This window comes from Borostomias antarcticus, assembly GCF_949987555.1.
Source record: "Borostomias antarcticus genome assembly, chromosome: 4".
Taxonomy (NCBI): Eukaryota; Metazoa; Chordata; class Actinopteri; order Stomiiformes; family Stomiidae; genus Borostomias; species Borostomias antarcticus.
In genome coordinates this window covers 31,652,224-31,679,723 of record NC_140237.1, presented here as the reverse complement: position 1 = coordinate 31,679,723, position 27,500 = coordinate 31,652,224, and the positions used below count along the sequence as shown (strand labels likewise).

Sequence of the window (27,500 nt, the reverse complement as noted above, 5' to 3'; positions counted from 1 at the left end):
TAATAAAGGTTAAATAAATAAAAGATAACAGCTGATTGAGGTGAGCGCTCAGGGAGGCCTGGCAGTGAGCAGGCGATGGTGCAGAACAGTACAGGAGCCTGAGACTGACCTGCTCCTGACCTTCCTGACTTGCTCCTGACCTTCCTGGGCTGCTCCTGACCTTCCTGACCTTCCTGACCTGCTCCTGACCTTCCTGACCTTCCTGAGCTGCTCCTGACCTTCCTGACCTTCCTGATCTTCCTGAGCTGCTCCTGACCTTCCTGACCTTCTCCTGACCTTCCTGACCTGCTCCTGACCTTCCTGACCTTTCTGAGCTGCTCCTGACCTTCCTGAGCTGCTCCTGACCTTCCTGACCTGCTCCTGACCTTCCTGAGCTGCTCCTGAATTTCCTGACCTTCTCCTGACCTTCCTGACCTGCTCATGACCTTCCTGACCTGCTCCTGACCTTCCTGAGCTGCTCCTGACCTTCCTGACCTTCTCCTGACCTGCTCATGACCTTCCTGACCTGCTCCTGACCTTCCTGACCTTCCTGAGCTGCTCCTGACCTTCCTGACCTGCTCCTGACCTTCCTGAGCTGCTCCTGACCTTCCTGACCTTCCTGACCTGCTCCTGACCTTCCTGACCTGCTCCTGACCTTCCTGACCTGCTCTTGAGCTGCTCCTGACCTTCCTGACCTGCTCCTGACCTTCCTGACCTTCCTGACCTGAGGCTGACCTGCTCCTGAGGCTGACCTGCTCCTGACCTCTGACCTGCTCCTGACCTCTGACCTGCTCCTGACCTCTGACCTGTTCCTGAGGCTCACGTCGTCCCTCAGCGTCGTCTCGTTAGCCGACAGCAGCGTCTTCAAGGTCCTCCTGGCTTCACTCCAGGCCTCGTAGCCCAGACCCATGAACCCATTCAGGGTTGGCTGTGGGGGGGGGGGGGGGGGGGGGGGAGTGGCCATATCACATAGAGTACACAGTGTGTTTGTATTGCCCACTGTCTTTAATTCACATAATCATAAATCATAAACATAATCATAAACAATGACTTCATTATTGCTGATTCCCAGCGATCCACTCCACCTCTGGGTGAACAAGTGCACAGTGAACCTGTCGTCCCCCACCTCTGATGCTTACCGTCAGCATGTACAGCTGTAGAATGTCTGAGCGGAATGGGCTTTTGTAGTTTAGATGTATCTATCTACGCAGTATGCGCATAAAATGAATAACACTTACAAATAATTGAATATATTCATATTCATGAAGAGAAAATCATGTTATCTACAAAGTGATGAAATTAAAATATAAAAACATAGAGTCATATGAATCCTCATATCATAAACACAACCTTCCAATACTCCTGAACTCCCGAAGACAAAGGAGGTTCTCCGTGCACATCCAACAGGGCGGAGGTGCTGGTCAGATGCCGGAGCAACGAATCAAAAAGAAAAATTTACCCGTATACTTATCAGTATTGGAAGGAGGGGACCGCACACTCCAAAACTTGACTTTGTATGAATATAAACTTTATTTCAGAAAACAACTTGTTTCGCAATGCGCTTCTTCAGGTTTCCTGGTAACCTCGCACATTGCGAAAAGCGTTGTTTTCTGAAATAAAGTTTATATTCATACAAAGTCAAGTTCTGGAGTGTGCGGTCCCCTCCTTCAAATACTGATAAGTATACGGGACATCTTTTCTTTTTGACTCCTGAACTCCCGTTAGGCGTCTGTGGCTCCAGAGCCCCAGTGAGTGTAACAGAGTTGTTATTGATAATTGAAGTTCGCCAAAATTATGTTTTATTTTATCTTCACCTTAGAATTGTTCTGGTTGTCCATACAGGCATACCATACATGTGACCATGTATTGGAGCGCCCCCGTGTGGTTTGGAGTGGGTGGTTGCTATATGTATATCTGCTGTTAAGCTGCCTGCTCGTCCCTTTTGACTGTGACAACGGACGAGTGTGGTGAGTTGAGATCGTGCTCTGCCGTTTTAGCACCTCGCATGGCAGCTGCCGCCATCGGTGTGTGAGCGTGTGTGAATAGGTGAATGAGAGGCCATTATAAAGCGCTTTGAATAAAAGCGTTATCCTATACAGTATAAGTGCAGTCCATTTACAGTACGATTTTTCACCAAATAAATCTAAACTAGAAAAGCCCTCTCCACTTACACATTCAGCAGCTGTAGCCTGTGCTGACATCCATCATGGGTGGAGGGCGGCAGGTTGGTTGACTGTGCACTTCTTTCAAAGTTGGCTTCCACCATTACATTACATTACATTACAGTCATTTAGCAGACGCTTTATCCAAAGCGACTTACAGTACAATAATTGCATTTAACGTAGGAAAAGCCAATGTACTAGCCTACTACTTGCCAGAACTCACAAGTGCATCTTCTCTCTAAAACAAGTGACTAAGAGCATGATCTATTGCTGAAGGCAAAGTGCAAGAATAGCAATCTAAAATACAATAGGTGCTTGAGAGGGAGGATTGTTGTACCATACTGCTTTGAACATTTTTCAGATCAGCAGAACAACAGTTTTCAGATCAGCGGAGAGAGCACGCGGTGTACAGGTGCCCATCACCAGAGGGAGTCAGAGAGGAGCGATCATCACGCCATGTACAGTATAACACAACACAGCAGGCCATGTCATTCCATTACCTGATCAAACACATCCGGGTGTTTGGATAGAGCGGGTCCTCTGAAGAGTGACCTAATCACACTCAGGTCCAACACCTGGTCTCCAATAGCAACCCCAATCCGATGCCTTGGCTGAGATTGATAGAAAAAGTTACAAAGAATCTGACAGTTTAGTCTAGTAGCCTTCATTCATTCTAGGGTGCGTTTATAATCACTACCATCTTTAAAGGTTATTTCTGTGTTTCCACTAACGTTACATTGTGCACGCCGAGACAAAAGTGACTAGGTACGTTTGCGGTCGATGACGCACAGACGCACGCGTTCCGCCAATGATCCGAGGTCAAGTTTACTTACGTTTTCCGCTGTAGAAAACACTCCATACGGTAGGTTGTGGTAAGAGAAATCGGACTTTTCGTCTACTTTTATGAAAGACATTTTCAAGTTGCAGTTGTACTCCGGGATACTCTTGAGAGTGAGCAGCAGCGTGAGTAACCGCTTCCAGATGTTGAGAGCAGCCATTGGACAGACCCGCCTCCCACCATAAGAGCCAGCGGCCAATCACACGCCCTCTCCTCTATCCACCCTTTTTACTCCAGCTCTGGAGTAACCCAACACGGCTTGAAAATGACTCAGCAACATTATGCACTAAAACGCTTTATCCTTCTGTTTGAATGGGCTGTTTTGAAAGTTAACATTTATGTTAGCCCCAACTGCCTATGTTCCATACCATAAAACAAATCTATTGGCAGTCCTATAATGTGTCTGAAACTATTCATTTGGCCTGATTGACTTTTGACCACGTTTTTTTAAATTGAGAAAAAAAATGTTAAAACTTTTATTTAGATCAAAGTTGTTACAGTGAATAAACTAACATAAATAAAACCCAATAAATTTGGGTAATTCTTCTTTTGTGCACCCATAAATGAAATATATTTCCTTATAAACTCACAGCAAACAACGATCATACAAGCTATTCATAATCACTCCAAAACAAACACACACACACTTCTATATGGCAGCTCACACACACGTAAATAACTCAATTATACAAAAGCTGAGAAATCAAAACGAGCATATGTCATTGTTTTCTCTCTGATCAAAGTCTGTGGTGTTTGTATTTTGAAATACATTCGGTTATTGGATGAGGCTATATACAGTACAGGTGAAGGAAAGGAAATGCATTTTATAAATGCCAGTAAAGTAGCACAGCCCTTTCAAGTAGCCCCAAATGAAAAATTCAAAGCCCTAAATCAAAGTCTAAATATATTTTATGAATTTCTGCATATTTTTTTTTCACAACCCACAACATTCCGAGGTAAAACAAATTCAGGAAACGGCAAAGGAAATGGGGACAATAAAATAAAACTTCCAAAGATGCATTTTCAGAGTGACATGCATGATTTAAGGGTCTGACGATTGGTAGGTGTGTTGCAGAGGAACAGCAACGAATCGTAGGGGGGGAGGGGGAGGCAGGAAAGACCAGGAACACGGTTGATCTCAAATCTCAGGCTCTCGCCAGACGCAGCTCAGATCTTCTGGATCTTCTCCCCAACGATGACGGGGTTCTCTTTCCTGATCTTTTCAGCGGCGTCCGTCTTGTAGTCGAACGTGCAGCTGTGAATGTCCGAGTACCGGTGGGCGCCACAGAACACACGGCCGCACCGGCAGTCAAAGCCTGGAACACGGGGGTGGGAAACCAATCTACATGTTAGCATCATGAGAGAGACGGAGAGAGGGGAGAGAGAGAGAGAGAGAGAGAGAGAGAGAGCAAGAGATACAGAAACAGAGACAGAAACGGAGAGAGAGGGAGAGAGGAGGAGGGAGACAGAGAGAGAGCAAGAGATAGAGGGAAGAGAGAGAGAGATTACCATATCTGAGGCCCACTTTCTAAAATCAATCAACATGTTAACATGCTGAGAGAGAGAGAGAGAGATGGAGAGAGAGAGAGATAGAGAGAAGGAGGGAGAGAGAGAGATGGAGAGATAGAGAGAGAGAGTATTATACCCGTGAGGCCCACTTTCTAAAATCAATCAACATGTTAACATACTGAGAGAGACAGAGAGAGATATGGAGAAGGAGGGAGAGAGAGAGAGAGAGAGATGGAGGGAGAAAGAGAGAGAGAGAAGGACGGAGAGAAGAAGAGAGAGAGAGAGAGAGAGATGACCATACCTGTGAGGCCCACTTTCTTCCGGCAGGTGAAGCAGCGGCTCTTCTTGGCTTTGGGCTTGTCTGAGGGTTTGTCCTGGTCCTCTACCGAGCCCCCGGGGGAGACAGACGCTGGGGGACAGAGAGGACCGTTACTCTCACGCCGCTGCGCTGAAACATCAACCCAAAACATGTCGGCTCCCACCTCGACTCTGAGTGTAGCTGTGTGCACACAGTAAACATTTGACTGCAATGAAGAGGTGTTAAAGTAAGTACTAACCATGTCCTTTATTGTTCGTAGCTTGATATTTTTTCCTCCTAAACAAAGTAAACATGTTTACAGGGGTGTGCTTGTTTACAGACCCTAGAGCAGGGGTCATCAACTACATTTGTGGGCAAATAAGGCCTTAATTTCCTGCCTCAGGTTGTGTAGTAGACTATGCTACTGGCTAATAATAAGAGATTTGGTGTCAGTAAATCATTCCTAATAAAATATTTTGATCTCAACTGTTTTTGGTGTTGCTTCAATATTGGATTTTTTTTTTTAGATATTCAAAATGCTTCTGAGGGCCGGATGGGAAGGTTTGGGGGCCGGATTTGGCCCGCGGGCCGCCATGTGATGATCCCTGCCCTAGAGTACAGCCTACACCAGGAGGAGCCTGCACAGCACCGACACTAGGGGGCGCAGCTTCACTGTCCTAGTGGAGGTGGGGCCTGCGCCTGGACAGGTGGGGCCGGCCTCAGCTGACTGGCTACTCGCTCGCTCACCCTTCTCTCCATCCAGGAGCTGGTCCGTGTCCTCCAGCCTCCTCTTGCCCTGGGGCGAGCCGTCCTCCAGGAAGTCCTCCTGAGATGGCCTTTTCCCTGGCTGCCTGCTCTGCCTAGCAACACCAGCCTCTGAGCTAGCTGCGCTACCGCTACCTACTGCTGTGGCTGGTCTACACGCGCCTACAAGTGGACAGAAGCACACAGACAACCACGGCAGCTGTGATACTGTTAACACTACTGGGGCGTTGTTGATAGAGGTGTGTGAGTGTGTGTGCAGAGAGAGAGAAAGAGAGAGTGATATAGAGGGCCTCTTTACAGTGGCAGATAGATGCTTTGCTGCGTTGTACTCGGGTGTGATACTATGCATATGGATGAATTCCTTTTCATTTACAAACGAAAGGGGCGTTGGCCTGTTGCTGTGGAGACGGATGATAAATGTGCCTCACTTTGTTCTTCCCCGGGTTCCCTAAGAGATCAGCTGACCGCTGTGATGGATGGCGAGATTTAACCACTAAGAGGGATGTGGAGATTTAACCACTGTTATGGATGTGGAGATTTTGCTGAGACAGCGAATTTAACACTCAGGAAGACGGTGGGGGGCGGCCCGTTGTGAGACAGCAAGGGTATCCGTACCTTCAATGGTAGCCCGTGATCCGTTTTTGGCTAAACGGAGAGACAGCCACAACAGACTTTCTTTTTACATTCAGAGATAAAGTGGGTCACGCCAGAACCAGGGCTGGACTGCGGGAAGAATTCAGGCCGGGAAATGCAGCCACAGTCAGGCCACTTTTTAAGCCGGATCAGAACAGTGATCTTGCGACGAGCCGATGCGGTGAGATGGAACACTTTCAGTTTCATTTAGTAAACGTGAAACGAACGGGCTTTCTAATTGTGAATAATAAACTGTCGGCAAGTTGTTGAGCAGGGGGGGGGGGTTGTTGACGGAGGGTGGCAGGCCATTTACCGTGGCTCAGGCCAGTTAGCGCACCAGGCCACCGGGAAAACTCCCGGTGCTCCCGATGGCCACCCCGCCCCTGGCCAGAACTGACCCACCTCTCCACAACAGAATATAAAGAGGCCCCGATGGGGGGGGGGGGGGGGGCCATAGTTCAGTCTGACCTCCACAGAGGAACAGAGCTGCGCAGGCGGCATGGCGCATCCCTACTGGGGCGTGGTGCTGGTGGGCAGCGGGGCGTACCTGGTGAGTCCTCTGTCTTCAGGGCATCTTTATCCCCGGCTGGACTGTCCTCTGATGAGAGTGTCAACGCTGGCGTCAACAGAGACTGGCTGGACACCACACTGAGGACGAGGTCAGAAGACATTATTTATTTCAGTATGTGGCCACTTGGTGACAGAAATACTACAACATCTGGTGTAGGAGCCATTGGTTGCGCTTGTGTTGTGTCTGTCTGTAGCTCGTCGAGTTCATCACTAGGTGGCTATGGGTTTGGATATAGCCTTTATATATGGCTTGGGTTTGGATATAGGCACAGGTGTAGGCTGTCACCCAATCAGGTTATGGGTGACGTGGGTGAGGTCTCACAGTTTTTAGCGCATGCACCCTCGCTTGATCGATCATCATTTCTACAGCCGATTATTCTATGTATTTATGTAACCTCAATCTGGATTAAATGGGAACTTCACCCAACAGAAAGTCACACCGCCTGGACATCTACGTTACTCATCGCGCGTCAGAAACAAGGTTTTCCCGCACCCAGCCGAGAGGCTAATCGGACGTCAGGATGATCGGTATATCTGGAGTAAGAGTCGGGAGTCGTCTCCCCAATATCCTACAATGCCCTGTTATTATGCAGCTTGATGCAGGGGGAAGCTACGAAGAGTGCAAAGCACATAATGGTAATTTGTCTCTTTACAGAAACACAATGTTTCAATTCATCGGCCTTCATCCATGTGTCGGTCAGCCCTAGGGCAGATGGACAGAGAGCTGGGGACATTATGAATCCACAGAAGGCCTCAGTCTCATTATCTAGTTCAGGGGTGGCCAACCAGTCAGAGACTAAGAGCCACAAAAATGACTGTGGTACCACCCAGAGCCACACCATATATACCAGCGTTTCTCAACCTTTCTTTCAGTCACTGCACCCTTCATAACTACTTAAAATCCCAAGGCACCCCAGTCTAAAATAAGAAGAAAAACGTTATTGTCCATTAAATATACATTTAAAGTTAATTTATTTAAAATTAATACATACAACAAGATATTTTCTGACATAATATATTTTGGACTGGGCTGGACTGGGTTAGGCTGGACTGGACTGGGTTAGGCTGGACTGGGCTGGGTTAGGCTGGGCTGGGTTAGGCTGGACTGGGCTGGGTTAGGCTGGACTGGACTGGACTGGACTGGACTAGACTAGACTAGACTAGACTAGACTAGACTAGACTAGACTGGACTGGACTGGACTGGACTGGACTGGGCTGGACTGGGCTGGACTGGGTTAGGCTGGACTGGACTGGACTGGACTGGACTAGACTAGACTAGACTAGACTAGACTAGACTAGACTAGACTAGACTGGACTGGGTTAGGCTGGACTGGACTGGACTGGACTGGACTAGACTAGACTAGACTAGACTAGACTGGACTGGACTGGACTGGACTGGACTGGGCTGGGTTAGGCTGGACTGGACTGGACTGGACTGGACTGGACTGGAGATTTGAGGCTTTGAAATGTCCCAATGATGTCTGGCATATCAGACAGAATGGCTTACCATTACGTTCTATGAAGAAAAAATGACACTCCCACTCGGGTAAAAAATGTCCTGTGTTCGTCTTCATATTTTCTTTTTGCTGCGCATTTCTTTCCAGCCATTCTTTGGTTGTGTACAGTAGCCTAGGCTACGTTAGCTTTTGTCTAAAAGAGAATGACCCACGCAAAGCTTATTATTTTGTTTACAATTATTTTGTTACCAAGGTGATTTGCTATTGGTTTGAAGTGGTTCTCACGCGACTTCCTCACTAGCGAAACGAATCATGATTTTATGACAAATCTGCAATAAACTAAAATGGGCAGTAAGAAATGCACAGCGAAACTAGAGAGGGAGAGAGAGAGAAACGTTCTTAAGGAATTAATGAATTAATTTTTTTAATGAAAGGATGGAAGAGCCGCAAGCCAACTTTTTTTTAATCAATGAATGGAGGAGCCGCACATTGACGGGCAAAGAGCCGCGGGTTGGCCACCCCTGATCTAGTATCTATCTGCGTCCCTGGGGCCCTCCTCTGTCTCCGAGTTCCCCAGGGGACACACGGTCATATCAGGGAGGACAGTCCTGAGAAAGTACTCCCCTGTGGGGGACGGGGACACTTGTGAAATAGCCCTTCAAGGGATTATGTGGCAATTGGTTGGTCATTGTGCGGTTTGGTAATAAAGGAAATTCATCATCAGGGGGTTTTCAGGAACCTGGGCAGTCCCGGTGTAACAGAACAGATTAACCCCCCTAACGCTTTAAGTCTGGGGGTTAAAGTGTCCTAGAACAGATTAACCCCCCCCCCTAGAACAGATTAACCCCCCCCCCCCCCCTAGGACAGATTAACCCCGGGGGCCAGGTAGTTATTACACATACTGTACTAGGAGTTTGTTTTGGTCAGTTGGTGCGTAACCCTGAAGGGTAGACAGCGTTAGACACGGTCCAAGGACATTAAATTAGAACCCATTCAATTCTGGAGTGGATCCAAATCATGGGGTGGGTCCACGAGCCTCCCAAACACACACGCTCATTCATGTCCATCCACCCAACCAACTCCATACCTCTGTGTGTTACGTTAGATAACGTCTGGTTAGGATCCTGTGTTTCAACGTTAGCTGCGGTTGTATGCATGATTGCATTTTCTGCGTATTTGTTGACAATTTAAACAATAGTTTATTGATGATTGGCCTACAGGCATGTTGGCATGGTTGCGCCATCGACTGGAGACATCTTGTAACGCTAGGGTAGAAGAGTTCGCAGAGCAGTGAGATTATTGCTAAGGTTAGAGCTAACTAAATTACTAGTTAAAGGTATTGCTAAGTTCACTGAGTTATGGTCGTAAACTATTACAACTGATTTCATCTGTGTGGATTGAGGCATGCAGAGTGAACCCTATACCTAACATACCAACCCAGACCATTTTTCTGAGAAATATTTACAGCAGCCGTATGTTACAGTAAATGGCTCAGGAGGCTTTGTCACACTCAGAACAGAAGTGTTTATGAATGTATTTCTAAATGCCACCACTTTGAGTGAACCGAATCACATTACATCGAATCAAATTATAGTGCACTGAATTGACTCAGAGGAGCTGAATCTAATCATTTCAAATCATTACTTTTCTAAACATATTTTCCTGTAATGTACCGTCGACAGGGTATCTAGATGCGTATTGAATTGTCGGAGAGAGAAAGACAACCCACCCCAAGTAGCTAACATTAACGTACCTGGGGGGTCCAGAGTCTGTTTCTGTGGGAAGTATGGCCGATGGCACGTCTACGGTGCTGATCTCAGAGCAGTGTGCGAGGAGGGACTCTCCCAGACTGCTGACAGCAGAGGACGACACTGGAATAATGACAACAAATAACGCCTTGGTTAGCATTAGCACTACCGCCAGCGCCAAACTGGCCTCTCAATCCCAACCACAAACAAAGCCAGGGGTGCGTTCAAATTCAGCGAACGTAGCGAACGTTTGCGAACGTTAGTGAACTATTTTCCGTTAGCTTTGTGTTCGCTGCAAACGATTGCTAACAGAAGCTAACAGTCTGGAGAGGTAGTTCGCCAGTAACGGAACGAGGATCACAATGGACCCAGGCTTGTAGCCTAACGGTATTTTGGAACATTGTTGCGTTTATGCGAACTATTTGGAACGTTCGTTAAAAGCCGTTGCCCGTTTGGAGAAAACGTTTGCGACGAAGGTTCGCCTCTGTTAGCTGAATTTAAACGCAGCTCTGCTGTCTCATCAGGAGGACTGATGAGGAGACTATGGAACCACACGGTGACACTGATAAAATGAGTACTACTGCCCCTCCCTCCCTCCTTCCCTCTCTCTCTCTCTCTCTCACCTGGGGGACTGACTCGTCCGTTGCTGTTCTGTCTCTGTAGGAAGTCTTTGTAGCACATCGAGCACATGCCGTTGTTGCGCGGGTTTCCGTAGAAGCCACAGCCCGTGGTGCAGAGCAGCGGGGCCTGGCTCTGGTTGGTCTCCTGGGCCATGTCCCTCCTAGGGAAGACAAGCGGAGACAGTTGACAGGAAGTCAATAAGGTGTTCACACAAGCGGCCGTCTAGAATGTCCTGTTCGGCGTGTAGCGGGCAAGTTTTGAAAAGGAGAGGAGTTTGTTAATGCCAAGACGAGACTCGACTACTCTAGTCGGTCAGCTTCGGTAAAGCTGAAAGAACTTTAGACACTATTTAGAGTTCTACATGTTTGAACAATTCTGGATTCTTCCTGTTATTACATCATAATGCTGGGATTATTACATCATAATGCTGGGAGACACATTATGAAGACCTAAAATGAATGGATAATTCTACCCTATTATGTTTTTAGGGTCCGGTCCCTCTTGTATTTCCCAATATTCTGAATCTTCTTCTTCCTAGGAAGTCTGACTTCTCATGCTTGAAAAATCACCAGACTTTGCACACAGGTCCAGTCCTCTACCAGAAGCCCTCAATTGGCATTGGGGGCCAATAGTCCTGATGGTGGCGCTACAGCAACCGTCTTAAGTTTAAAACTTTAAAAAATCATAAAAAATCAGCCATACATGCTATCACTTTGCAACCACCATCAACCTGTAGGCCCGAGTGAGCAGAAACTTCCATATACTTTGAGCTGGCAGGAATTATGAAGTCCATCACTCTGTTTTTCTCAGAAACTGTAAAACCTATCAAACCCTTCTCCTCCCACATTTTTTGGTCAATTGACACCCCAATTGCTACACTGCATCTTCAGACTGTCCTCCACAAACGAACTTCACAGATTTTTTAAATATACAAAATTGAGCCAACAGCACATCATGTTTTACTGTAAACAGTACTGTATGCAGCTACTGCAAATACTCGCTCAATAAATCTCCAATGTTCATGAAAAAATGACAACATTTTCATGACATGGTAGATGTGATTTTTCTGAATTCTTTTATTTATTTATTTTAAACTGAATTTTTGACCAATCCAAGACGTTGTTGTTGGCAACCCGCCCCAATAGCGGACTACTACTGGCTAAATTGACTCTGATTCAGAGGAAACCTGTGACCCTGATTGTTTGATTGGTTTCCACATGTCGTCTTAGTCTGTGTATATAGTCTACATGTAGCTCCCCTCTTGTTCTTTGTCTGTTCATTATTTGCTGTAGCTGTGCGTTGTCCCTGGTGTTCCCTGTGCCAACCTGTAAGCTTGTAAGCTTTGTCTTTTGTTCTCCACTTGTTGAGTGTATACCTTGGTTTTATTGTTTAGTCTTTGGTTCTGGTTTTTGCCCCTCGTGGTGCCTTTATTTTAACAAGCATTTTGTGGAAACTGCTGAAACCTCCATGTTACATACACCTTTACATGCAACCCCTGTGATTAGGATGTTTAAGTTGGTGTGAAATCATCTATTGCTTCTCACATGGCAGGTAGCTCAACAAGAGCAAGCCCATGCTCAGTCCAAGCCCATGCTCAGTCCAAGCCCATGCTCAGTCCAGAGTCCCACAACTCATTCCCATCACAGTATGTAGGCTTTCTAATATGTTCATGCAGGATTCCTACGGTGTAAATATCTAGCTGTGACATTTCCTTTTTTTAGGTCAAACTTCCAGCTTCTCACTTAGCTCAAACAAGAATATAACCTTCCCTTGGTGTCTGGTTGTGAGTTCAAGCCCTGGGTGATGCAGATTCTAAACATCCTAATGTCTACTAAGGCATTGTACTGTTTGGATTTCAGACATGATTTTTCAATTGAAGAAGTTTTAAAGAGGCCCTCATGTATTTGTCATGTCTCCTTCCTCTTCCCCCTCAAAACGCCTGGCCCCGACCCAGCGCTGCAGCTGTAATTCGAGCTTCTTTAAAGTCGCACTCAAATGAAAAAAGCATTCTGTCCCATTTTGGTTCCCATAATTGGTCATAGTGTTCACCTATATAACGATGTATGCCAAAAAATTTACAAAATTCTACTTTTGTTGTAATCTTATATCAAAGTGTATAATTTCTTACTTCCTGGAAAACGGTAGGTCACGTGCAATGACGACAACAGGTACCTTAGATTTTAGGCCAATAATCTCACGACATCCACCCGTCAATCAACGCTATCATTCTATCGTATCTGTCTTAAAACCCGTCCACTTGTCAATGTTCCAATTCCTCTAAACGCAAGTTCCACCCTCATAGCTTGTTTGCGTCGGAAATACATCAAACTACAGAAGTTAGATGATCAGTGCGACTTTAACCGAACATCAAGGAAATCATGCCTGGCTAGTTAACCAGAGAAGAGGAACATCAGAAAGCATGCTGTCTTGTCCTTCAGTCATGCCCATATCTCCTGACTCTGAGGCCGTCTTTCACACTTCTGCTTCTCTGGGCCTTGTGAGGCATGTAGGAGGACGGCAGCAGTATTGAAATCAGCTTCAGGGATATAAAGCTGCATAGCTTATCCGTTAATAGCAGAGGTCACAATGACATTTTGAGAGGGTATGGGTAGCTACGATCTGAGCTATTCTTTTGAGGGCATAGCCTTCCTACAGGGCCTTCGGGCAATAAGACTACACCTCTCGATGTTCAGAACGAAACCCGGTTACTAGGCAGACCACGCAAAGTCCCTGAGACGGATTAGGACGGAGCAGGCCGTTTATGTGACAGCTTGGCCTCCCATGAAAATCATACTGATCTGGGGGGGTGATGTAATGGTGCATTTGCACTCGCGAGGACATCTGGTGTTGCTTTTACACTCGCTTTCTCCGTGAGATACGGGAGAGGGAGAGAGCCACAGGACTGGACTTGACGGAACGCTCATAAGGAAAACAGGAAGAGCGCATTGAAAGAGCAGCGCTGTCCCAGTCAGTGAGGTCTGTGAACGCCATGTAGCACTAGGATACATCTTCCTCCTTCACAGAGCCATTTGAGTCAAGTCAGAGAGAGAGAGATTAATCCAGTGTTAATCTGAGGGGATGTATTTAATCTGGGTAGAGAGCCTGTTTGATACCAGATACATAAATAAATAAACAAGCAAAAACAGGAGGAGCATTTTGATGATCTAACATGCTTGGGCTACATCACAACTGCCTGTAGAAACAGTTCTGCTTTTGTCTCTCAGATTGTGGCTTAGTGTTACTGTTACAACCCCTTTCACTCTCCCTCATCTAACACACTCCCTCGTCTTACACACTCCCTAGTCTAACACACTCCCTAGTCTAACACACTCCCTAGTCTAACACTCCCTAGTTTAACACACTCCCTCGTCTTACACACTCCCTCGTTTTACACACTCCCTAGTCTAACACACTCCCTAGTCTAACACTCCCTAGTCTAACACTCCCTAGTCTAACACACTCCCTCGTCTTACACACTCCCTAGTCTAACACTCCCTAGTCTAACACTCCCTAGTCTAACACACTCCCTAGTCTAACACACTCCCTCGTCTTACACACTCCCTCGTCTTACACACTCCCTAGTCTAACACACTCCCTAGTCTAACACACTCCCTAGTCTAACACTCCCTAGTCTAACACACTCCCTAGTTTAACACACTCCCTCGTCTTACACACTCCCTCGTCTTACACACTCCCTCGTCTAACACACTCCCTCGTCTTACACACTCCCTCGTCTTACACACTCCCTAGTCTAACACACTCCCTAGTCTAACACTCCCTAGTCTAACACACTCCCTAGTCTAACACACTCCCTAGTCTAACACACTCCCTCGTCTAACACACTCCCTCGTCTTACACACTCCCTCGTCTTACACACTCCCTAGTCTAACACACTCCCTAGTCTAACACTCCCTAGTCTAACACACTCCCTCGTCTAACACACTCCCTCGTCTAACACACTCCCTTGTCTTACACACTCCCTAGTCTAACACACTCCCTAGTCTAACACACTCCCTAGTCTAACACTCCCTCATCTAACACACTCCCTCGTCTTACACACTCCCTAGTCTAACACACTCCCTAGTCTAACACACTCCCTAGTCTAACACACTCCCTCGTCTTACACACTCCCTCGTCTTACACACTCCCTAGTCTAACACACTCCCTAGTCTAACACACTCCCTAGTCTAACACACTCCCTCGTCTTACACACTCCCTCGTCTTACACACTCTCTAGTCTAACACACTCCCTAGTCTAACACTCCCTAGTCTAACACTCCCTAGTCTAACACACTCCCTAGTCTAACACACTCCCTAGTCTAACACACTCCCTAGTCTAACACTCCCTAGTCTAACACACTCCCTAGTCTAACACACTCCCTCGTCTAACACTCCCTCGTCTAACACACTCCCTCGTCTAACACACTCCCTCGTCTAACACACTCCCTCGTCTAACACACTCCCTCGTCTAACACACTCCCTCGTCTAACACACTCCCTCGTCTAACACACTCCCTCGTCTAACACACTCCCTCGTCTTACACACTCCCTAGTCTAACACTCCCTAGTCTAACACACTCCCTAGTCTAACACTCCCTAGTCTAACACACTCCCTAGTCTAACACACTCCCTAGTCTAACACACTCCCTAGTCTAACACACTCCCTCGTCTAACACTCCCTAGTCTAACACACTCCCTAGTCTAACACACTCCCTAGTCTAACACTCCCTAGTCTAACACACTCCCTCATCTTACACACTCCCTCGTCTAACACACTCCCTAGTCTAACACACTCCCTAGTCTAACACACTCCCTAGTCTAACACACTCCCTCGTCTTACACACTCCCTAGTCTAACACACTCCCTCATCTTACACACTCCCTAGTCTAACACACTCCCTAGTCTAACACACTCCCTAGTCCAACACACTCCCTAGTCTAACACACTCCCTAGTCTAACACACTCCCTCGTCTTACACACTCCCTAGTCTAACACACTCCCTCATCTTACACACTCCCCTAGCCTCTTTGTGATGGAACGGGGTCAGTAGTGTATACTGGCTGTTGGGCGTACCCAAACAAATCCAGGTGGGCTGCCGCATCAATGGACCGGTGTACCATCAACAAATCCATGTTTGACTGGCCCTGTGTGGTCACCGGCAATCTCTGAATGCCCTCCTTCTGGGCTGGAGACAGGGCTCCAGAGTGCCACTACATTGGTCACATTTGCTACCAAATGTTTGTCCAGTGGTCGCAAAAGTGCTGGTGAAGTTGGTCAAATTCTAAGTATTTTCTATCCTCTTAATCAGAAAACCGTGACTAGGTCAAACTGCAATGTTGTGCGCATTACACCGTGTCCTAACTGCTTGCGACGCAAGCAACAGAACGCGACATCGCATGCTTGCTGTCCTAACTGAAACCGTTAAATTTCCTGTTCTGTTACGTCATTTGTCTATATTCCCAACTGAAGACAGTTAAAGAACGAACGCCTGTCAATGCGAGCAACAGGAGGAAAATAGGAACAGGGCGAGCGCCAAAAGGGCAGTTAAAACGTCACGCTGCTTCGCACTGCGTCACTCGCATCCAGTTAGGACATAACAATAGAAAACAAAGCAATGGAACGCATTTTGTCCCTGACGCTCGCTCGCGTCGCGTGTAGTTAGGACACGGTGTTTCTTTGTTATGCTATAATAGCCTGACCCTACTTGTTTTTTGGGCTGTGTTGGCTCACCCGCCAACAAAAGTGAGCGGTAGGGGCAAGTTCCTGGTGCAGAGTTTCCATCGCCTGTGGGCTCAAGTTAACGAGAGCAAATCTCTCACTGTATGCTAGTAGCTGTATAATTAACCCAACACCTATTAGTTTGTGGTTAAACATTGTATAATGCAACCTCATTACGTTGTGTATTGGCAGGTGCTAACGCACTGTAGCGGTCAAGAAATGTGTTATGTTCCTTTTAGAGTTTGTGTTTGGCTTGCGTAGGTGTACGGGAGAAGCAACGTCACTGCCCCGCGCTTGGCGCTAAAGTTAGTTGGTTGAGAGATCGCCTTCAAGAAGGACTGAAATAAGCTTCCACGATTGGCTTTTCTGTTATTGCTGGAACAGTGATGCTGTGGAGTGTGGACACTTTCTTTTCATGAATGAGTCAAATAGAAGCCGTGAGACCAGGCTCATGGTCGAGGTGGAGAGTTAGTCTAATAAATATATTTGTGAAAACCCAGTAACCCTGTTACAGCACACATCCATGAACGGCCTGCGATATTAACCATTTACTGTTTGGTTTAGTTGACTGTAGGCTAGCCTAGAATACATGGTAAATGGACTGCACTTATATAGCGCTTTTCTCACCACTAAGGGACAAAGCGCTTTACAATGGCCTCTCATTCGCCCATTCACACACACACACTCACACACCAGTGGCACATTGCAGTACATTGCACTGCTAGCATTTAAAAGCAAGTTCTCTCTCATGTCTGTCTCTCTCTCAAGGGGCCATTCCATCAAAAAAGAAGGTTCATGTACTGCAGGCCTATGGGAAGCTATAGGAAAACAGGCCTATGGGAAGCTATAGGAAAACAGGCCTATGGGAAGCTATAGGAAAACAGGCCTATGGGAAGCTATAGGAAAACAGTTTTAAGTGTTCAGGCCAGTAACTTTAAAAAGCCAGTGGCCCCAGGTTGCCGGTGTTAAAATGTCAAGCCCTGAACTGAACAGCAAACCAAACTACGTTATTAATAATCCATAATGTTTTTTTTTTTTTTTTTTTTTTTAAAGGAAATTATTAAGGAATGTGCTTGAGTGGTCTAGCTGTATCCTAGTCCTAGGTCAAAGAATGTTCATTCAAAATAATTGCTGCACCTTATTATATCTGCTTATAAACAGTTGATGTAGCCTACTTTGTTATACAAATCTCTGACCACTAGGGTATGAAAAAAGTGAATGTTGCTCCCCAAAGTCTATTTTGTGTAGCACTATGGCAAAATGTTGGTGCCACCAAATCATGTGCTGGTGCCACTAGCTTAAAAGGTTCGAGGCAGTAGCCTGGAGAGCCTGTACCGGGCCCGGATTCAACCGGCCATTCACAGCCAAGTTAGTTGTACTGTACCGTACATAATAATCAGCCCTCCCCGACCTGACCCAAGCCCTCCCTGGGCCGGTCCCAGTAGATCAGCTGAATATCTTTCCCAGCACACCGCTGAATGAGCTAGTGTTGGCCAAATAATTATAGAATGAATTGTCTCCTGTAGATTAGGCTTCGCAAAAAGCTCCCATTTAGACTTAGCAACCATCTCTAAGGCCCAATTAAAAGTCATAGCCATGAATCAAATCTACAAGAATCAATAGCCCAGTGACAGCCAGAACGACAGCCCCTGGCTTCGGAAGACCTTTTAAGGCCTTTGTACATTTGAAAAGTAAGCTAAGCACAATAGACTAGCCTAGCTATGTGTCAGCCTCACACAGTAAGAGGTGGATACCCCCTTCCCCCAAACAAAATAACCAACACATGTCACCCTTCCGGCTAAAACTCCAGGCCCAGTGTGTGGCAGTGGTGGAATGCAAAGTAGATAATCCATTATACCAGTTCATTGAGAAGAACTTAAAACAGCATAACAACAAGATCTATGCCTGTATGACTTATGGCTGCAGGCCTAATAGAGCTAGATATCCTATTAGTCTGACAGTGACCTATAGGGTTAGTTGTCAAACTATCTAGCCTAGCCTACAGGCTTTCAAACAGTATACTGCACACTATGAATAGTAGCTCTTCATAGAAGCGTTGGATGGGGTTAAAGGTTAGTCTACTTTGTTTTAGTGCTTGTGATTGATTGGACCAACCCGTTCTGGTTGGGTCATTATGGAGAAATGTTGTAGGACACAGTCTCCTGTAAACTGCTCGGCCTATAGTCCAGAAAGGGTGTTTTAAGTTTAAGTGATGGTCGATTTGGATTGATTGATAAATTGACTAGTAGTGTTTAGAGACACAGTTTCGCAACAGACTAAATTTCATATAATCTCACCACAAATCATAATATTGTGTTATTACCCAAGATAGTTTTACTTAAGGTTACGCCTACTACACTGGAGAGAAAACATAGCAATAACCAAAATACAACCACAACTGTAAATAAATAACAACAACACCCCATCCCCATCAGCAACTCAAAACTTTACCCAAACCCCTACTGTAGTGCCAAGTATCAGCCAGTCAGCGTTTAGTCCCTAAATCGATTGGCACCAGCAATTACATCTGGAGAAAACTGTGCCATGCACTGCATTTTTAAAGCAAATCCGTAGTCAGACAACCTTTCGCTTCCTGTCTCGACAACAGACACCTTTTGTTCTGAGAAATGAAACATAATGATTGCAGCAGCCAATCCAGCCAGTCGGGACGAAACGACGTTAACATTCTGAAGACAACTAATGTAAAATGTTTTCCCTTCAGTGTGATATTTACTTTGAATTCGACCAACCTCGAGAATCGTCCCAATCCCCCACTCTACTCTTCTTTCTTCGTTTCTACTCCAACACATCAGACATAATCATCATGTGAGATCCAGCTACACTGTAGCTAATGTAATAAGGCATCGTTCGCTGTGATAGGCTGTTCGAGCCCACGCCACGCCTACACATTTGTTGTCATTGGACAGACGAAACGTCAATCACGTCCAACTGTCTTAGAAAACAGCTGCTTGTTGGGGGAAGGGGGAAGCTCTTTACTGACAGATAAACTCATAAACATACTGGACTGTTTCTACAGATTGTGAGAAGCTAGAAGAAATGTCAAACATCGCAACTAGCTACAGCAAACCGAGCTCTAGAAATCTCACTTGCAACACAATGTTTAACCCTCAAACCTGCAAACCGCATTCCACAAATTAGCTGCATCTGGCTAACGTTAGTCTGCAAACTAGAGAAAGTTTATCTACAAAGTGGCGTATGCTACGTCAGCTATGCTGTCAGCTAACGCCATAAACTAAACAATAGCTCAAAGTTTGATGTAGCCCATCTAGAGCAAGCAGACGGTAAAGAGCTTACCTGGACTTACCCTCAGGGCGATTCAGGTAGCTATCACACAAGTCTTTCCTCTGCTGTGGTATCACTCACTCACTTTAAAACTACTACGCTAACGTTAGCTAGCTGCTCGTTTTGTGTGCTACCCTCCGTTAGCTCGACTCACGCTAGCTTGCTAACTTCTCATGCGTCGAGATGAGCAAAAACAACTAACGTTATCTTTGCTAGCTGTAACAGCTAGCTTGTCCGCTTTAGGCTCTCCCTCTACAGCTTTGCGATGTGTGTAGTTGAGGAGGGGGTATCAACAACACCGAAGCGGTCGTTCACAAAAGCTAGCTTGCCAAACTAGTTAACAGTCGGCTACTTTTTAGTTCCCATCACCCCCCGGTCACTGCGCTGGAACCCTGTCTGTGACGTCATAACCACCGGTCACTGCACTGGAACCCTGTCTGTGACGTCATAACCACAACACCCCGCGGTCACTGCGCTGGAACCCTGTCTGTGACGTCATAACCACCGGTCACTGCGCTGGAACCCTGTCTGTGACGTCATAACCACCGGTCACTGCACTGGAACCCTGTCTGTGACGTCATAACCAATGTGCCATGTGGATTGTCACAATGTGACAGTGTAGTAGAGGAAATGTTTTTGAGAATAATTATGTACGGAGAAGACTGTTGTGCAAGACACAATCATGGTTAACTGCTGAATAAAGTCCTAGTCATGGATGTATTGGTCATAGTCCAATGCCAGTGTTGAATGTACCGCTCTTCCCCGGAAGGCCAGCCTAACTTGCTGGCTGTCCTGCCAGGGCCAAACAACTCGCGTTGCAACACTGAACCAACACGAGTTTATCATTAACCAGACAGTAGCTATGGCCACGTTACGTGCAGCAAAGCAAGCCCTAAGGAGAGAAATAAAGAGACGAGTGGCAGCTTTGGATGAAAATGAAAAACTTCGCCAGTCTCGAATTATTTCTCACAAGGTGCGTAAGCGAACTGCTTGAGATGTCGGCAGCATTGCTCGATCAGTCGATAGCTACAGTTCAGTCAGCTGTTATGCAAACGGCCCGATATGGCTTGGTAGCTGCAGTATTGTGATTTATGCATGAAAACGAATGGCTGTTATATAAATTATAAAAAATATTTACAAATATTACTTTAGCCACACAGTGTATAGTGTCACCATGGCACACTCGCCAACAGTTGCAGCTAGCTGCTAATAAACTGTCGTGAGATTTAGCAAATAGTTAACGTTATATCACTGGACAGTTTAGCAGATTTTAGCAGTGTAATCAAATTCACTTGCATCGTGTGGCTAAAGTCTAAAGGTTTGAGTTTGACATGTTCTGACTGAGGGTTTTTGATAAGCCATGTCGCCCCCTAGTGGTAATGTGACCCCAATACAGAATGTATTGCATCGACTCATCCAGCCACTTTTCATGTCCCCGAATAGCTTAATGCATCTTATTTTGCCCAATAAACTGGGCATTAACCCCAGATATTCCCTGTCATATTCAGCTTTTCACACATCCCAAGTACGTGAGCTGTGAGCGCATCGCCGTGTTCCTCAGCATGCACGACGAGGTGCGCACGGAGGAGATAATCCAGGATGTGTTCAGGCAGGGTAAAACCTGCTTCATCCCCAAGTACCTGAGCACCGACAGCAATCACATGGACATGGTGAGACTGAGCAGCGTTCAGGACCTGGAATCTCTTCCCTTGACCTCCTGGAACATCAGGCAGCCTGCTGACCACGATCACTCCAGAGTGGAGGCCTTGGCTACAGGTCAGTCAAACACGCTCAAAGTTCAACGTTTTGATTATTTGTCATACAGGACCCTGAGTAGTGTGAAATGTGTTTTTCACTAGCTCCTAAGTGTGCTCATCAAAGTAGCTAATAAAGTTAAGTACAAAAATACAAAAACTATTAAAAAAAAACTAAAAATATAAAATATCTACACTACATGACAAAATATATGTGACAAAAATATACATGTACGTTCTGGACAGTTGGGTGCAGATGACCTTGATCGACCTCGAGCAGTTCATCACCACTAAGGTGAGCGCCTTTGGGCGATAGTCATTGAGACAGGCTGGTCTCAGTTTCTTGGGTACAGGGATGATGATTGATTCCGTGAAACGTGGGTATGACAGACTGGACCAGGGGTGGGTAGAATATCGCTGTGAACACCGGTGCCTGTTGGTCAGCGCCCTACTGGACTCTCACTCACACACACATGCAGCCACACACACTCAGTCATCATTTTCATTTCATTATATCTAGGCATCCCATAAAGGTGCATTCCTGGCATGGTATTTTAAATACTTGTGTTCTCTAGATCTGGAAGTAAATGGGAAGAGGAGGCCATTTTAGGTTACTGTAACGCACAACATCACCCTGCATGGCCCCATTCTAGCTGAGTAAAGATAAAAAACATGGTCATAGAAATTCACCAGTAGGTAGAGCTGTTGCACCACCAGCAAACATAAGCTAGGAAGTCTGTCTAGAGACTATTAAACGTTTGTATGATAAAGATCAACATGGCTGAGTTGTATTAGCATTTCATCTCCTGCATGATTATTCTCTGGGATGTCGACCTCGAAGCAATTTTCATATCCAGACTCTCACAGTTTTCATCATTAGATAGGAAATGAAAAACGGACTTGTGAGGATATTTCCTTATGGTGCATTTGTCAAGTTGAGCTCTGTGAACTATGTGGTGATTGATTTAAATAGCTAAGTCGAATGTATTCATCCATTGTACATTAAATCATTGCCAGTCTCTCACCTTTGTATGTATGGTACAGAGATGTTCTTTTACTTGTGTATTTGTGTTTTATTATTATTTTATTTTTTGTGTTTTTTTGTTGTTGATTTGGCTGTGATTTAAGGTGACTACCTTTTCCTTGGCTGCACGTTGTTTGTTCTTCCTGTGTGTGTGTGTGTGTGTGTGTGTGTGTGTGTGTGTGTGTGTGTGTGTGTGTGTGTGTGTGCTAACACACTGTTACCTGCCAGGTTGGTTTCCTGCTGGGTGTGAGATCGTCAAAGGGTTCTCTTTTCAGCCGACGCTTCCATGTGGATGGAGAGCGGTTCTAGACGGGGCGATACAGGAATAGATGTCCTTCACAGACCGCTGAAGCAACAGCACAGTTATATCCAGTTATATCCAGTATTAAGGACAGAACTGTGAGACACTGGGTGAATAGAAAGACTCCACCAGGCCCTGGATCCAGATGGGCTCCATTTATAGTAAGCCTTACTGTACGTCACTGGCGTCATTGGTATCTTGAGACTAAATTAGACCTGATGCATGCATCGGTAAGTGCATCTGTAATGTCTGAGTCCATATAATCAGCCATCTGGCTGCAGCATGGCGTCCCCAAACGGCTGTTGTTTTGAATAATGTCCCAGATTAATCTGCATTAGGGATGCACGATATATCGGCAATCATATCGGTATCGGCCAATGTCATTTTTTAATATATCAGTATCGGTCCGATGTGCAAAACAGGGCCGATGTGAACAGCCGATAATTATTGCTGTCTGGCTGCTGTTGTGTGTGTTGTTTTTGAGGGGAAACAATGTGGTAAATCTATGATTTAGCGGCATTTTCAGAATGTTTGGGAGATAGATACAGTGTTTACATGTGTTTTTCAGTATGTATAACATTTGATTATCATAGAAACTTGTTTTTATACAGATCATAATAGACATCGGTAAATATCGGTTATCGGCCTTGACAGCAACGTTAATGGCCGGGTTCCCCAAACGAGTTAAGAAGCACTTAACTCCAAAGTACTTCTTAACTCCCATACTGTACAAAGGGTTGCTTAAGAAGGGTTCCTTAAGAAGGTTCTTTATCGGGAAACCCGGCCAATATCTGTTATCTGTATCGGCCAAAATGTTCATATCGGTGCATCCCTAATCTGCATTCATGCTTCATGAATGTCAGAGACATGTTTGAAACAGACCAGGGGATGTACAGTAGGGATGGAGAGGTGGGGGCTCACAACATCCTCACCAGAAACCTGCTCTCATACTGTGTGTGTAGAAAGGAGGCTATGCTATGAATAATGAATGTTATAACCTCTCAACACCACCCACCTTGACAGTAAGGCTGCCAGGTTAGGAATTGGGAGTGGGTACCAAGGCTCCTCTGATTTATATGGTAAAACATAGCCTCTATTCCTGTTTCTTCATTGGTATACATAGAAACTGTTTTATTCTGACTGAAGGTTGGCTGAAGGTGTCTGAGGACAAGGGCCGTCTAGAACCTTGACTTTGTTGGGCTTTTCAGGTATAAACAATCGATCTTGGTCCATATCCAGGGCCTTTAAAGTGGAAAAGGGTGTTTGCACCAAAAAACCTACAGTAAGACTGGGAATGACTTATTTAGTTTTGAAAGAACAGTTGTAACCAAATTTTCCTTGTTTTTATATTTTTTGTACAGTAGACAACCATTGCCTTCTTGCATACCACCAGAGGGTAACTCAAACACTTTCAGTTCAACTGCAGTGTGCTACATTTGAACACCCATTAAACTTGGATAACCACTGCTCCCATAACAAAGCCTATGGAACATGTGTGTTACCTAAAATGAAATAGATAGATAGTTATTTATCCCCATGGGGAAATTTCACAGTTTTCACAGTTTCAAAGTTTCACAGCAGATTAAAATATGCAGAATAAGGATACATAATAAATAGTAAATAGATACAGGATACATAAGAATATGAATACATAAGATAAGAATACATAATAAATAGTAAATAGATAGAGGTTAAATAGGGTGGACACAATATACAAATAACTAACAAAATAACTAAAAACAGTTAATAAAGGAAGTCCATTATAGTACAGTAAGTGCTATCCAGTCCATAGGTTTATTAGTCCTATAGTCCTATACAGTAGCAATGTTTATAGCATAGCACGTAGATATGTATAGTCATATCTAGTCTTAATCATGGGTCCCTGTCTCTCCTGTGTCCCATTCAGGAGGTCTGGACCTGATCCTGATGCCCGGTCTGGGGTTTGACCGGAACGGGAACCGCCTGGGCAGAGGGAAGGGCTTCTACGACACGTACCTGGAGCGCTGCATGGAGCACGCCAAGGGGAAGCCCTACACCATCGCCCTGGCCTTCAAAGAACAGCTGTGTCAGGACATCCCTGTGGGAGACAACGACGTGCTCATAGACGAGATCCTGTACGAGGGCCATGAGTAGCAGAACTCACTCTGGGCTGGGAAACCACATCTGACCCGGGGCCGGAGGGCTCACTGGTAGGATTGGCGGCTGTAGACCAATTCTAGACTGACCCTGTTTGGACTGAAGACCCCAAGCCATTACCCCTTGTATGTGCCTTTCAATGACAAATCTTAGATTGAGCCTGGATTGTTAAGGACTAGTTTGGAATATGTTTCCTGAGTTTACAAAATGTTTTGTAAAATAACTATGTAATAACTATGCCCCGGGTAAGGCGCGCACCATATGAAGGCTAGTCCTTCGCACGGCGGACCCGGGTTCGATTCCCGGCTCGGGTCCTGTGCCGCATGTCCTTCCCTCTCTCTCTCCCACTATTCCTGTCTCTCTACACTGTCCTATAACATTAAAGCTGAAAAGCCCTAAAAATATCTTTAAAAAAAATAAAAATAACTATGTCACAAAAATGTCTTTAAGAAAATGATTGAATACAGTATTTTATTAAAAAAATTGTTTGGTGTTTGAGTGAATGATGCGATGTGTGGTGTGGTCAGCGAGGGTGTCGCCATTGTTCTGTCGTTACTAGATCACCTCTGTGATGGACAAAGCGTGTCATGCCAACGAAGATCACCTTCACACATTGTTGTATTGAATTGAATTGAATTTAACTGTGAGGAAATCGGTCTTCTCTTTCGGGCTCCTACGGTTATGTGAGCAGATATTGCATTAATATGTAGACAGGTTTTGATTGGTTAACGTTGTGAAAGCGCCCCCACCCCCACACCCCTACTAGGACCCTGGTAATGCTCGTCTAATCCCATCATTTAGGGCTCGTCCTCTCCCAGAGGACAGACATGTGAGAACGTACTCTGATCCTTTGCCACTAAGCAGAAGAGGGGGTGATAATTGAATAGAGGGCCGTCCGGACAGTTGTCATTAATCCATAGACCAGAACGTAATCATATCTTTAATTATCCCCCCACCCAGCAACGCAGAGGGGGGGGCGGGGCTTTGTGTGTGTGTGTGTGTGTGTGTGTACATGCATCTGGCGCACATGCACCACCTGACGCAACTAATTTTTCCCATTGCCATTCAAGTACATTTTGCTTTCTACATTAAAAACTATGCTTGATGTCACAGTAAAGGTGTGGTCTATTCTACTCAGGAGACCGTCTACTTTCTAAATCCACAGAGTTCAGAGCTTGATGTGTTTAGTAGCTCTTTTGGTGTTTGTTCTTACAGCCTGTAGAATGCGGCATTGAGCTGCATGCATATCCGTATGGCAGTAACACTACGGACAGCCAAGAGAGGCATAGACCAGCTGAAACTGTTGTAGACACATTTTAAATCAACAGATTATCATACTATATATTTTATTGCATGGCCTTTTATTTTTTACATGGCTGTTTTTATTACAGATTTTTTGTAAAATCGCTTGAGGTTATATTCATATTAACTGTTAATCACTGATATTTGAATTACTTACTTTTGAATAAATGCTTATATATGTTAGACCGAACATAAAAGATTATGGGACTATATGCCAGCTCTATAGATAAATCTAAACTAGAAAAGCCCACTTACGCATTAATCAACTGTACTGATACATGATGTACACGATGTATGCTGACGACATGCATCATGGGTGGGGGACGACAGGTTCACTGTGCACTTGCTAGAAACTCTATCTATTGCTCCGAGTCCTTGAGAGCAGCAGTGTGGGCCAGGCTCATTCCAGCCCTGCTCGGACACAGTGATAAAGTCAAGATCTTTTATCTCACCAAGAGAAATGTGTTAGGCAGACATGAATCAAACAATACATGATGTAAACCATCAGGCCGAAAACAAGACCAAGCATCTGTGCTCACTGAAGAGCAAATATTGTTTGAGTTATATGTATTTGTTTTCTATAATATCCTGCCAGCAAAAATGGCAGACAGCCCAATTCGTAGTAGTGCTGCTACCAAAGGGTGTGCATACTCATTTTGTATCTAAACTCCTCAAAAAAAGTTGGTTTGGTCGATCATATCTCTGTTGCCACTAGCATTGTTTCTTATATCATTGGAAAGCCTGTTCATTTCCCTTCACAAATCTTGCTACTATTAGCAGTCTGTCAGTTTGCATAGCCAGGCATGTACACGCTAGCGGCACAGCTTTGCAGTACATGTGAAAAATGTCAGCTCTCAGAGAGAGAGGGGTGTTTCAGGCACACTTACAGCCTTTGCCTATTACGTAAACACCTTTTGAGAGGATAGGCCTGGATGTAGTAGCACCCTTACCTAGAAGTTCCTCAGGAAACCGGTACATCCTCGTAGTCTGTGATTATGCTACGTGCTACCCAGAAATGTTCCCCCTGAGGACAGTCAAGGCCAGGCAGGTTGCCAGCTGCCTTTTACAGCTGCTCTCCAGGGTAGGAGTAGCCAGAGAGGTCCTGACAGACTGGAAAAAACCTCCAGTCCAAATCACTGCTGCATGTTTATCAGCTGTTATGAGTGAATTAAGGGAAAGGGAATTAAGAGCACCCCCTTACCACCCCCAGACAGATGGGCTGGTGGAGAGAGTCGATCGCACCCTGAAGAACATGCTGCACGAGTTGGTCTCCCAGACGGGCTCTGATTGGACTTGATGGCTGCCCCGCCTCCTTTTTGCCGACTGTGAGGTTCCGCTGGCCTCCACTGGGTTTTCACCCTTCGAACTCTGTGGCCGCCAGGT

At 45.5% G+C, this 27,500-nt stretch overlaps 3 protein-coding genes across 3 annotated transcripts in view; 1 reads left to right on the top strand and 2 right to left on the bottom strand.

Annotated features, from left to right (window-relative positions):
- fah (fumarylacetoacetate hydrolase (fumarylacetoacetase)) overlaps positions 1-3,149 on the bottom strand; it is a gene marked incomplete at its 3' end in the record, with an annotated part of 25,595 nt that extends 22,446 nt beyond the window's left edge. The window contains exons 1-3 of the mRNA XM_084437452.1: positions 2,975-3,149; positions 2,642-2,752; positions 786-907 (exon numbers count right to left, since the gene is read on the bottom strand). Of these exons, the coding sequence (XP_084293578.1) occupies positions 786-907; positions 2,642-2,752; positions 2,975-3,139 (398 nt within the window). The 5' untranslated portion in view covers positions 3,140-3,149. The remainder of the gene's footprint in view (positions 1-785; positions 908-2,641; positions 2,753-2,974) is intronic.
- A 296-nt stretch (positions 3,150-3,445) lies between these two features.
- On the bottom strand, positions 3,446-19,107 carry zfand6 (zinc finger, AN1-type domain 6). Its single transcript, XM_084437451.1, has 7 exons — positions 19,048-19,107; positions 10,583-10,740; positions 9,965-10,082; positions 6,732-6,832; positions 5,534-5,713; positions 4,790-4,987; positions 3,446-4,295 (listed from the first exon to the last, which is right to left on the bottom strand). Exons 2-7 carry the CDS (start codon positions 10,731-10,733, stop codon positions 4,147-4,149), a joined length of 897 nt encoding a protein of 298 aa, XP_084293577.1. The 5' UTR covers positions 10,734-10,740; positions 19,048-19,107; the 3' UTR covers positions 3,446-4,146.
- Positions 19,108-20,320: 1,213 nt separating this feature from the next.
- Positions 20,321-25,863, top strand: mthfs (5,10-methenyltetrahydrofolate synthetase (5-formyltetrahydrofolate cyclo-ligase)). The gene is made up of 3 exons (XM_084436708.1): positions 20,321-20,573; positions 21,109-21,376; positions 24,586-25,863. Exons 1-3 carry the CDS (start codon positions 20,463-20,465, stop codon positions 24,810-24,812), a joined length of 606 nt encoding a protein of 201 aa, XP_084292834.1. The 5' UTR covers positions 20,321-20,462; the 3' UTR covers positions 24,813-25,863.
- Positions 25,864-27,500: the final 1,637 nt, after the last annotated feature.

Coding starts and splice junctions, on each gene's coding strand:
- zfand6 (XM_084437451.1), bottom strand. CDS start 10,733: ATGGCCCAGGAGACCAACCAGAGCCAGGCCCCGCTGCTCTGCACCACG. Junction 10,083..10,582: donor CGGACGAGTCAGTCCCCCAG/GTGAGAGAGAGA, acceptor TCATTATTCCAG/TGTCGTCCTCTGCTGTCAGC. Junction 6,833..9,964: donor ACAGACTCTGGACCCCCCAG/GTACGTTAATGT, acceptor CCTCGTCCTCAG/TGTGGTGTCCAGCCAGTCTC.
- mthfs (XM_084436708.1), top strand. CDS start 20,463: ATGGCCACGTTACGTGCAGCAAAGCAAGCCCTAAGGAGAGAAATAAAG. Junction 20,574..21,108: donor CTCGAATTATTTCTCACAAG/GTGCGTAAGCGA, acceptor TGTCATATTCAG/CTTTTCACACATCCCAAGTA. Junction 21,377..24,585: donor AGTGGAGGCCTTGGCTACAG/GTCAGTCAAACA, acceptor TGTCCCATTCAG/GAGGTCTGGACCTGATCCTG.